Source organism: Erpetoichthys calabaricus, chromosome 3, assembly GCF_900747795.2.
Source record: "Erpetoichthys calabaricus chromosome 3, fErpCal1.3, whole genome shotgun sequence".
In the NCBI taxonomy this organism is placed as follows: Eukaryota; Metazoa; Chordata; class Cladistia; order Polypteriformes; family Polypteridae; genus Erpetoichthys; species Erpetoichthys calabaricus.
The window spans coordinates 259,898,624-259,911,845 of NC_041396.2; the positions used below are offsets into that span (position 1 = coordinate 259,898,624).

Sequence of the window (13,222 nt, forward strand, 5' to 3'; positions counted from 1 at the left end):
AAAATGCTGAATTTACCTTTTATTAATTTTGAAAAATTCTAAAATACTGTAATTTCTCTGTGATAATGGTTCTATCTGTCATTGTCTCCCGAACTGAACTTGGTTATTGTATTCCTACACCACCAGCTATGATACTCCCAGTCTCATAGTAGTGTTTACACATGGAAAAACATAATCTTCTTTTATATTTATCTTGAAAGATAGAGGTGGTGTGTCATACGTCAGGCGAAACAGTAAAGTTTGGATAACAAGAGGATATTTCCTTTTGTCTTTTGGATAACCATATTTCTAAAGAATCAGCAAGTTCATATTTCCCGCTCAAATGTGAGTGATATTATACTTTGCCTTACAAAAATTCTGTAAGGAATGTGACGCTATAGCCTCACTGTGACGCTGATATATTTATAGCACGGATAGATACGGGTCAAGACTTTCGATAAGTTTTACGTATCAACTACAATAAGCAATGTACTAGCGGGTTTGCAAAGAGGAAAAAAAAAAGAGGAACATTTTTTTTTTACTTTTATAAGGTATTTTGTCTTACCATCAGATTGTTTGTTAAGGTTTTTTTTTTTTCCCCCCCAGAGGTTTCGCCGTATGTTTCAGGTGCAAGACTCGCGCGTCCCATATCATTTTTACCGACTGCTGTTTTAAAGGTGGTGCAGATGCTAAACGCAGTCACAGGTGCCTGGGAAGGTCAAACGATAGCTATAGGAGAAGTCCAAATTGTATTAGTAGTGTACGTGTACCGTAATGTTTAAGTTTGTATATTAGTAACCTCAAGGTTAGGTATAAATGTTTTTGTTGTTTTGTTGTTTATTGTTTTATTAGGTATATGTTGTTGTCGGATATTTTGATTTGTACTTGGAGGGTATGTGTGTGCTTGGTGTGTGGGTGTGTTTGTGTGTGTCCTGTGGTGGGTTGGCACCCTGCCCGGGATTGGTTCCTGTCTTGTTGCCTGTGTTGGCTGGGATTGGCTCCAGCAGACCCCCATGACCCTGTGTTCGGATTCAGCGGGTTGGAAAATGGATGGATGGATGGATGGATGGATGGATGGGTACGATTTCCCCGGCAGGTCTTAAATGGTATCTCCCTAGGATCAGGTAAGCTGATCCTGGTAATGGAAAAGGCTTTATAAGCTCAGTTGTGGCCGCAAGAAGGGGAATGATCGTTTGGAGAGAATTAATAGGAGTTAGGTAGTGCGAGGAACACCAAACTAAGAGGGGCCTGGTGGCTGAGCTGTTGGTTGCTGTAAAGGAGTGTGTTAGGCTCCTGAGGACCAAAACGACTCCTGAGATTTTTTTTTTTTTTTGAGGAGTTGTACTTGTGACCTGGACTGAAACAGAGTCCAGTTTTGTATTATTTTAAGGCTGCTGATGCCCTTGCATGGACTGGAATTGATTATATATATATATATATATATATATATATATATATATAATATAAAATGTACAGGTGCTGGTCATAAAATTACAATATCATGACAAAGTTGACTGATGTATTTCAAATGTTTATTTCTTGTAATGTTCATGATTATAACTGACAACTAATGAAAGTCCCAAATTCAGTATCTCAGAAAATTAGAATATTGTGAAAAAGTTCAATATTGAAGACACCTGGTGCCACACTCTAATCAGGTAATTAACTCAAAACACCTGCAAAAGCCTTGAAATGGTCTCTTAGTCTAGTTCTGTAGGCTACACAATCATGAGGAAGACTGCTGACTTGACAGTTGTCCAAAAGACGACCATTGACACCTTGCACAAGGAGGGCAAGGCACAAAAGGTCATTGCTAAAGAGGCTGGCTGTTCACAGAGCTCTGTGTCCAAGCACATTAATAGAGAGGCGAAGGGAAGGACAAGATGTGATAGAAAAAAGTGTACAAGCAATAGGGATAACCGCACCCTGGAGAGGATTGTGAAACAAAACCCATTCAAAAATGTGGGGGAGATTCACAAAGAGTGGACTGCAGCTGGAGTCAGTGCTTCAAGAACCACCACGCACAGACATATGCAAGACATGGGTTTCAGCTGTCGCATTCCTTGTGTCAAGCCACTCTTGAACAAGAGACAGCGTCAGAAGCGTCTCGCCTGGGCTAAAGACAAAAAGGACTGGACTGCTGCTGAGTGGTCCAAAGTTATGTTCTCTGATGAAAGTAAATTTTGCATTTCCTTTGGAAATCAAGGTCCCAGAGTCTGGAGGAAGAGAGGACAGGCACAGAATCCATGTTGCGTGAGGTCCAGTGTAAAGTTTCCACAGTCAGTGATGGTTGGGGGTGCCATGTCATCTGCTGGTGTTGGTCCATTGTGTTTTCTGAGGTCCAAGGTCAACGCTGCCGTCTACCAGGAAGTTTTAGAGCACTTCATGCTTCCTGCTGCTGACGAACTTAATGGAGATGCAGATTTCATTTTCCAACAGGACCTGCCACCTGCACACAGTGCCAAAGCTTACCAGTACCTGGTTTAAGGACTATGGTATCCCTGTTCTTGATTGGCCAGCAAACTCGCCTGACCTTAACCCCATAGAAAATCTATGGGGTATTGTGAAGAGGAAGATGCAATATGCCAGACCCAACAATTCAGAAGAGCTGAAGGCCACTATCAGAGCAACATCGGCTCTCATAACACCTGAGCAGTGCCACAGACTGATTGACTCCATGCCACGCCGCAGTGCTGCAGTAATCCAGGCCAAAGGAGCCCCAACTAAATATTGAGTGCTGTACATGCTCATACTTTTCATGTTCATACCTTTCAGTTGGCCAACATTTCTAAAAATCCTTTTTTGCATTGGTCTTAATTGAGATTCTAATTTTCCGAGATACTGAATTTGGGACTTTCATTAGTGGTCAGTTATAATCATCAACATTAAAAGAAATAAACACTTGAAATACATCAGTCTGTGTGTAATGAATGAATCTAATATACAAGTTTCACTTTTTGAATGGAATTACTGAAATAAATCAACTTTGTCACGATATTCTAATTTTATGACCAGCACCTGTGTGTGTGTATACATGTGTGTGTATATATATATATATATATATATATTAGGGTAAGAGCCTCTGTGTTTTCCAATTTTTATTTTTTTTTTTGTCCTATTTTTTTTTTCTTCTTCATAATTTGATTTTGCCTTGTCACTGGATTATTTATACGTTTTTGTGCATCCTTTTTACATCAAAATTAAAATTACATTTGGTTTTGAACATCTGCCTCTTTCGTGCCTCTCTTATTACCCCCTCAGTCCTGGTCGGTCCCAAACTACTAGCAGGCCATCTGTTTTAGTAGACGGCTTGTGACAAGGAACTTCTATGTATCTTGAAAACTGGTAATAGGGCAAGACTTGTGTAGCATACAAGTGTACTTGCAAAGAATCAAGTTGCTCTTTAATTGCATATACCAATGGCGGAATTTGATATTCTTTATTACAACATGTTGTATGAAAGCTTTTCTTTATATTTGTGTATTTAACCAGAATACAGATATTACTTAGTTGTAGTTAATAGGCTGAAATGCATGATATTTAACTTCCTATCTCTTTCAAGGATGATTAAACCAGAAGAGGGGAAGAAGCTGGCTGACTCATGGGGTGCAGCTTTCATGGAATCTTCTGCCAAGGAAAATCAGGTAATATTTTTTAAATTGATATTTTTATTTCCACCATTTTTCTCCCAATGTATTAAGTTCAATAAATTAATATTGATTGTATAAACAAATGTATGGGTTTTTGCTGTGTTTTAGTTTAGTGCCTTTTTAATTTAGTGATTCAGTGAAGGATAGCAATTGACTACGTTTACCCAAATATCTACATGCAACATTAGTAAATCCAGTGTTATTCTGTTAAAAATTTAGCTTTTGCAGTATGCTAAATATGAATCATATTTTTTAATTTGTGTTTTATTTCAGTGTGTTTTTAGTTTAGAGCCATTTAGATAATGACTTCTTAACTTGTGGGCTCAGAGTTCATATGGGAAATGTTCTATAACTAAAACTGCAGACAGGTACAGATGACCTCATTAGATCGTTAATATTCATGAGATAGTTTTCCATGACTGTCAAATTTGGGATTAGATAAAATTCTGGGGTGTATGAAAAAATAGTCATTGACACGATTCTGGGAAAATATGTATAAAATTGCTAAAAGAGTGGCATTGTTTATTAGAAGCTTAGGCAAAGTGAACAGTGTGTGTATGCTTAATAATAATAATAATTTTTTGCATTTATGTAGCACTTTTCTCACTACTCAAAGTGCTTAGCAATTGCAGGTTAAGGGCCTTGCTCAAGGACCCAACAGAGCAGAGTCCCTTTTTGGCATTTTACGGGATTCGAACCTTCCGTTTGCCAGTGCAGATCCCTAGCCTCAGAGCCACCACTCTGCCTAAATGCTTGTCAGAATGTGTGAAATGGATGTTTGGAACTTCAAAATGAACATTTTTCAAAAATACATTAACAATCAATGAGAACATGGGATTATACCAGTTGTCCCAGTTTTTTGACAGATGCAATGAAATACATAATGCTGCCAGCATGACACTATAAATTCAAAGAATTTAAAAATAAGAAAGAAAGAAAAGACAACTTGGTCAGGTTTTACCACCTGCATTCACCCATGGTTTTAGAAAAAAAATATATAGCCAGCCTATAGTTTATAGGTACCTAATATGAAGCTTGCTGTGTGACTCATACCAAACATTTACACCTGGTTTTCCGTTCAAGTAAACATATGTAATAATTGAAATAGTTTGAGTATTGCTTTGCTGAAGTTGTTCTGGTATTTACTGACATCTAGCATTAATCAATGATTATTGATGAAACAAACTGTGTCCATTAAGGTTACATACTGTCAGGGGTAGCAATTAGTCCTTGGTTTCTGTTAGACTGTGTAGCTCTTTCAAAGGTAGCCGTACAAAATATAAAAGCCTAACCGGAGTAGTATTCTGAAATGTAACTGTTTCAGGAGAAGCGATCTGAAGATCCATTAATACAAAAGTGAATCCCGGGAGAGCCGCCTCATTAGTGGAACGGCTTCTAGCCCCCTAGTAAGGTATCAGAGTTGAGGTAGCTAGCCTCGTTCAGTACTCTGATATTCTTGTGTTGTGTTTCAGCTTATCTGTGCTGAGCGAATGTTGAATAGTTATAAGTTTTGCAGGATGTATGTGCAAATCAAGGCCAACAGTTTAGGCATTTCCAGTGTTAAATCAATATAAAAAGAACCTCTGAGGTTAAAGTGCCTTTCGTGGATGTAATGTATTTTCTCTTGCTAACATTTTTAAAATTTACAAAGAGTAACTTACCTACCTTGACTCTTGTGTAAACAGTAGTAATGTGAATGCTTAACAATATACTTGAAAAACAAGTATGAATTGCCCACAGCCTTTTAATGTCAAAAAATTTTGTGAAAAATGTGATCTAAGGCCTAAATGGCAATTACTTAAGTCATTTACTTTCTATAACATAACATTAATATGCTGTATTTAAGTAATTTCTTGTTCAAGTAAAAACAAATGTTCTCTTCCGTGGCGCAACTTGCATCATTTATATTACTATTCCAAAGCAGTACTTTCAAAAAAACATAATACAAACATATTAGGAAGAAGAAGCACATTGTCCAAAAGATGGAGTTTGCATTCCTTCTTTATAGGTATCCCTTTTTATGGCTCCCTCTCATACCGATGTTCATAGTGTTGATTTAAGAGCACTGTTATTTTTTTTTTCTTCGTATAGACTGCAGTGGAAGTATTCAAGAGAATCATCATGGAGATGGAGAAAGCTGATGGCAACACACAGTCAGAAGATAAAAAATGTGCTGTGATGTAACAATCTAGAATTGCAAGCAGGGGCTAGAAGCCATACAGTTCGAGCTCCTGCCACATCAGATCAGCAGCCCAACTCTTCTTATCACAAGGCAAATAATGCAGTGGTGTGTAATTTGCCTATTTCAAAATTATGAAATGGAAAAAAAAAAAAAAAAAAGACCACAGCATGACTGGCTGAAGCTAATGATCCACAAGAATCTGGATCTGTTCTTCTGCACTGAATGTACCAGCTTCTTGATACCTGCCTTGGACTGGCAGACAACAGAAGCTCCTTTGCAGTATTTTGTAAACAGAGGAATACTATCTTTACTCTGGCTAACACAATTAGGAACTGTACCACAGAGGAAGGCTGCTGAAAATGGTGCTGTTTTCTTTAATGCCAAATGTTTATGTAACCTTTTCTTTGGGGGGGTCTGGGGGGGTGTTTGGAGGGGTGCGGTATGAGGTGGGAGAGATTTTCAGCAAATTAAAAAAAGCTAATTAAAAAAAAAAAAATCAGAAACATATCTTTCCCCTGACACATTGGTGTAGATATATAATAGCAGTTCTCACCTGTCTTTTATGTTTTGGAGGATTCCATTTGCCTGTGTTGTGAATCTTCCTGGCTGGTCTCTGCATGTCCTATGCAGATTTTACTAATAAAAAAAACAATAGCTGCATGATGATTTGTGGCACACATCAAAACACTTAGATTGATTCCACAATGCCGCTATAGCTGATAATTCAGCTTTGGATATAGCAGAGGAAGTGCTGAAAGTCAGTTAGACTGTACTGTATGTAATTTAAATCATGGGTTTGCAAAAGTAATTGCTTGTAAATTCTGGGGTAAGGTAATTCTAAAAGGGTACTTAAGTAACATTTTCTACTGAGACCAAAGCACAGGGAGATGTTTTGTGAAAAGAATGTTGGTAGAGTGGTTGGGGAGTACCAGGAAAAAATTAACCTTAGTGCTAATTAAAACATGTTAAAATTGGACTTCTAAAAATCTTTTTAAGAGCAGAGAAATCTCAGTCAAATTGGTGAGAGCAGCACCTTAATTAAGTTCATCTCTTACAACAAATCACTTAGCAGTGTGACACTATAAAAGTGGAAGTTGTGTAGACATTTGCAATCTGTTATGTTCAACTAAACATTTTGTGAACCTGAGTGCAAATGCAAGTGTAAAAAATGTTAGGTGTAGGCCATTTTATTTTTAAAAATACCCCCTCTCCCCCTCCCAAAAAAAAGGCTGCCAAGCTATTTGTAATTTGGCATCTGTTGTTTACATTTTAAGCCTGTTTTAATGAAGAACTTCAAAAAGTACAGTATGTTCTTCACTGTTCATTTTTAAAGCATTTGGGTGCCTTTAATGCAAATACCCTTAAGCACAAAGTTAACACCTCCCAGTAAATATTTAAAGCGTTTTGCGTCATATACACATGTACTGATGGTCCATTGTTGAGGATGTAGAAAAGTAGAACACACTGATTTTGTGATTCTAATATGTGTTGTATATTTGATTACAAATATCTGGTATATATATAATATATATATATATATATATATATATATATATATATATATATAAACTGCGGTGGGTTGGCACCCTGCCCTGGATTGGTTCCTGCCTTGTGCCCTGTGTTGGCTGGGATTGGCTCCAGCAGACCCCCTTGACACTTTGTTCAGATTCAGCGGGTTGGAAAATGGATGGATGGATATATAAATAATATGTTCAGTCTATATCAAAATATTTAGAAGGGTTATATCTGATGATTGCAGATTCTTTTTATTTCATGTTCACAGTGCTAGAATAATGTAAGTGATAGATATGAAAAATGAAACTATGCAGCAATGCCTAATAAATTATCTGTTTTATCTTATGTAAAGTAAGGTCCTGTGTAGAGACATTACTTTTACAAAAAGTAATGACCCTCCAGAGTGCCGCTTACATTGTTATCATAAACGCCTTACTTTTTGGAGTTTCCCTGGCCACATGTACATCAGCGATTATTGACTTACTGTACCTTAAATGTCTAAAGTGAAACTTAAAAATAGGTGTGTATGCTTCTGTTGCATAGACCAATTTTCTGAGATTGCAATTATCAGACTAGTATTTAAAAACAGCTTTTTTAAATTATTGCTTTACTTAATTAAGCTATGTTTTGTTTAATCTGAATGTGATGTGTGGAGGCCAACTAGGTTATATGAGATAATCCTTAAAAAAAATTAAGTGTATTATAAAATGATTACATTAAGTAGAAAGATAAGTCTAGGAGGTTTCCAACTAAAATGAAAAACTTGCCTTATTGAGGAGCTCTAAAACTAGATATGAAGATCTATGGCTGGGGCTCCATTACATGGTGCACTATTATTAATTAAATATGTGCATGTAATTAAATTAATAAGCAATAAGGCCATTGAGTGTTTTCATTGATAAGTCAAGAATTAGTAATCTTGTATGTTAATCTTTTTCTTCAAAGGTATAAATGATGGACTAGGAAATACTCCCTTACTAGTGTCCCAAAATAAGTATTGTAGTTCATTGTTCTTTAAGTAATTCCATCAGAATAAGGTGCTAAGCCATACTATTAAAATTAATTACTAGGTTGCCTAATGTGCCTATTGTCATGCTTTCTATCCTGGTAAGAAGTAGCACAAATACATTCAAGCAATGAGGTACTGTACCTGCATTTTTAGAGTAGGACATTAAAAGAGAGAATTAACTAAAGTAGATTAGACCCAGCGATGTCAAGTCCCATACAAAGAAGACCGTTTTCCAAAGATTGAACTATTTGTTCAATTAATATTGTCACATGTAACTGTTTTGGATTCACATGCGTTGCAGTTTGAGATAAACTTTTCTTTAGTTTAAATGTATTCGAATTTATCTTTGAAATCTACTTCTTGCAGAAAGACATCTAATTTTGAACTCTAAAAGTGGCCACAGTCCTTTTACTTGGTCTATTAAATTATTTATTATGCATTTCCCCCATATGCTGGCTTTTCTGCTTGTTTAATGTCTCAGTTGCTTTGTAGAAAAGCTAAAGTGTGTCATCTGTCTCCTTTTTTTATTTCCACTCAAAGTTACATAAAGGGTTCAGTCATTCTGTATCGATCACACAGCCTGAAAAAATCGTGGATCCTTTATGTTAAGCGGGCAGGGAAAATATCCTGTTGTGCTGGAATTGACACTGGATGCATTTAAAGATTTTATTGCAGCACAAGTCAAATGCTGGATTTCAGGCATCTGTTTAGTTTCATTGATTTAGTTGCAATGTGCACATTCTGTTCGTGTTTTGTGTGATTATTTTATTAATTATAGTAACAGTATTAGGGCACTTGCATTTGTAATCTGTCAAACTGTTAACAAAACAATATTTTTGTGGCAGATGTTTATTTTAAATATTAATTTAAGTCTTTCATATATGTAAGTTTTTAATGCTCTGTGTCCACCTCTTCCCCACCCACAAAAAAAATACAGAGTGATGACTTCGAGGGCCTTGCTGATTACTGCTTTTAACTAAGTCACAGGCAAATTACTGTATTTAAACAGATATTGTGTCTGAGTTTCAAACTCTCATGCTTTCTGTGTTTTATTAATTTTGTAAAGATGTATGCTATGTGTTTTACTTTCTCCCTTAATAAGAACTCCTCTTCAGTCTGTCCCTAAAATATCAGCTTTTTTCTGGTGAACAAAGAAGCAGATGACAATGTGTAGGTCTTCAGTAAAATGAAGAATATTGTTCTATGAAGATGGAAATGGTGAACCTTTACCAAATTTGTTATGATCAAATTTTTAAAAGATCATGCTGGTGAACCCAGTGATTCATTTACAGTTCCATGAATTTATAAAATGAGGTTGCTAATTCATAGACAAGTTTAAAAACAAACAAAAAAAGTTGTAAAAAGAAGTAGCCAAGGGATTTAATTCAACAGTAAATATTGTTTTATTACAATTAAGAGCTAATTTTGAGTCAAAAACAAGCCGCCTCTGTGATCTGCGAGGATCGGAAGCAACAGGTGTTAAGTTTTGAAAGCAGCCTGCTTTGCATGTCATTATTCTAAGGAGTTACAGTTTATGGCTTGTTTTATTAAACAAAGCTCACATGGTGGCTGGCCGCAATACAGAACACAGATGCTCAAACACTGACATTTGTCTTGATGTAACATGGAAAAAGAGAATATTCTGATGGAGATCATGGGCTTCTGTTCTGTTCTTGTAAAAACTTACTTTCTAGTTAAATGCAATGGCTGCTCAGGCCTTATAGTCCAGTGGATTTATGAATGCAAAACACACTGTAAACAATTTTGTAAATAAAGAAATTATACTCCTTTAATTTTTGTGTTTTATATTTTCCTTTAATTCGTGCTCATTACAATTATTTCATTTTAGAAGATTTTTTAATGAAGGAAAATTATATATTTTATTTATATAGCACCTTCCTCATGCACAATTCCTGGTCAAAATCACAGAGCACCAGCCAGATAATCTTCTTGCTTGGCAAAGCTACAGCATATTCTGAGCAGGTACAATAATCAGATTGCCTTGTTCGTGAATAATGTAGCATGTCAATTCATCACTTCTTTTACTTCGTTTTTTTACATTATAGAAGTATGCAAAACACTGCGTTTGTTTGATACTGTGTGATGTTAAATATAAGTCAACCAAAAATCACAGATTTGCAGCAATGAAGGAAATTAGCCTTCTGTTTACAGAACTCTGCTTATGGGGGCTTCTTGAGAGAGACCGGGGAAAAATCAGTCATGCGCCATGTTTGGAATGTCTGTCCATCACCAGGGATTTGGACGTAATAATAAAAATAATACATTTTATTTATGCCACACCTTTTCTATGCTCAAAGCACTTCACAGAAATTTAGAAAGAACAGTCAGTTAAATACAGTATTGGAGGAAAGTAATATCTACGTAAAACATTAAATAAAGATAAATACAGAATATTCTGTTTCAATACTTTTTATATGAGACAATAAACCAAATTAAAATACAAATACTATGAGAAAACCCTGAAGAAATAACATAATTTGTGATACAAACACAAATCACCCTGAGCACCAGGACAAAGAGGATAAACTGAAAAAAGGGCCAGAATATCAGGGTAAGTGAAATGTCCCCCTGAATAATTGAGTTTAAAGTGTTTTTTTATTTTTAAGAATGAATTGATTCAGCTGATGTTATTAATTGTGGGAGGTTGTTACAAACTTTGGGTGCAATAGAGCTAAAGGCTTTGTCACCCATAGAGCACAGTTTAGTTTGGGGCACTGGCACAACAAGATTGCTAGGACTGGTTGAACTTGGTGAACAGAATGCAGCATAGTCATGGAGGAGGTTACTGATGTAGTTCGTTGCAGTGCCATTTATAGCTTTGTAGGTCATTAAATAGAATTTTATATTCAATCCTGTAAGACACGGGGAGCCAGTGAAGGGATATGGTGCAGGAGTATAAATGATGTGTCACTTTAATCGAGAGGTCAGTTTTGAGCAGCCATGTTAACTGTAAAATTAAGTAATGGGAAAGAATGTTATTTACCTTTAACTTGAGAAGCAAAACATTAAAAACTAGAAATATTAAGCAGTGCCATTAAAGAGGGAGTTCAATTAATTAAAATATTTACTCCCTGGGAGCTCTTGGGGCATAAGAACAATTGTAACAGGGCGACATTTTAGCCTAACATCTCCCATTAGTCACTGCTCACCTAGCATTTACAGAATGTTACCAAGTCAAGTCAGTATGATCATGCTATTCAAGCTTCAAATTCAAGTGCGTGTTTACTTGTGTTTTAAATATATTCATTAACCGTAAACGTTTGATGTGAAATAACCCTGAAGAGCAAGCAGCAAAAAGTTGCCAATAGCCACTGCTGTGAAGATATTAAATGGATTACAAACAATACAGACTCGGAAGCATTTACCTATATACCGATTTCTTTTGTATTCTTATACTATGGTTACTTGAACAATTCAAATGTGAAATTACTAGGGGGCTTCACTCACCAACCCCCCCAGCCTGCACTACTCGCCAGCCACTTTGTGTCTCTGCCACTTGCGTATGTGGATTTCACTTTCACTAAACAACAAATCTTTTAATTCTCGTGGATATGCCTCTTCATTGGGAAGAAACACTACTTTTCCCTGATGGCAACATGAATTAGACGATCAACAAGTCTCCAACTTAAAAGTTTAAATCCAAACAATATATTTGATCTCTTTTCGCTGTTTACCGAGTAATAATTTTCGTTTCTTTGTGCTAATGCTATCTTTACTATCTCTTTTTTTGAGACACTTGAATTTTTGTACTTCATTATCTCTAACCTGCTCAGCGTGTGTATTGCGCCAGCGTTTTTAAATTCTTTACGACGTTCTACTTTGTCATCTTCTCTTTGTCTTTTATTTCCAGCACTGGGCATGGTTAAATCTCTTTTCACAAAGTCTCGTCTTGCTAGACATGAAAGTATCTCTTTGAAAAAGTCTTGTCTCGTCCCAGGAATTTTTTTATATAATAGAGAGATGTAAATTTTAGATAGTCATACAATGTTTAAATAATATATAGCATTACAACATAAGTAGAACAATTAGTCTAGTGATGGGCAACTCATTAATGATTCATTCTTTTTGAATGACTCTTTTCAGTAAATCATGCGAATAGATTTATGAGTGTGAACAAATCAAAACAGTGGAGCTAAACAGGAGTGGTGTATGCGAAACCTGCAAGATATCAGCAGCATCTTTCATTTTGTTATTACTAATACAGTGATCCCTCCATCGCGGATTTTATATGTAAGCATATTTAAATATATATTGCGGATTTTTTGCTGGTTCGTGGATTTCTGCGGACAATGGGTCTTTTAATTTCTGGTACATGCTTCCTCAGTTGGTTTGCCCAGTTGATTTCATACAAGGGACATTATTGGCAGATGGCTGAGAAGCTACCCAGCTTACTTTTCTCTCTCTCTCTTGTGCTGACTTTTTCTGATCCTGACATAGGGGGATTGAGCAGGGGGGCTGTTCGCACACCTAGATGATACGGACGCTCGTCTAAAAATGCTGAAAGATTACTTTCACGTTGCTACCTTCTGTGCAGCTGAACGGTGTTTCGCATACTTAAAAGCACGAAGGGCACGTATTGATTTTTTTATCTGTCTCTCTCTCTCTCTCTCTCTCTGCTCCTGACGGAGGGGGTGTGAGCTGCCGCCTTCAACAGCTTTGTGCCGCGGTGCTTGGCATACTTAAAAGCCAAACAGCCCTATTGATTTGTTTGCTCCTTTGAAGAGGAAGATATGTTTGCATTCTTTTAATTGTGAGACAGAACTGTCATCTCTGTCTTGTCATGGAGCACAGTTTAAACTTTAGAAAAAGAGACAAATGTTTGTTTGCAGTGTTTGAATAACGTTCCTGTCTCTCTACAACCTCCTG

The 13,222-nt window shown here is 36.4% G+C and overlaps 1 protein-coding gene across 2 annotated transcripts in view; it reads left to right on the forward strand.

Moving 5' to 3' along the window:
* The window catches only part of rhebl1 (Ras homolog, mTORC1 binding like 1), a 36,711-nt gene extending 26,583 nt beyond the window's left edge, over window positions 1-10,128 (forward strand). For both annotated transcript variants that reach the window (XM_028798132.2, XM_051924097.1), the window contains exons 7-8: window positions 3,542-3,623; window positions 5,721-10,128. In XM_028798132.2, coding sequence (XP_028653965.1) covers window positions 3,542-3,623; window positions 5,721-5,813 — 175 coding nt within the window. In that variant the 3' untranslated portion in view covers window positions 5,814-10,128. The remainder of the gene's footprint in view (window positions 1-3,541; window positions 3,624-5,720) is intronic.
* Window positions 10,129-13,222: the final 3,094 nt, after the last annotated feature.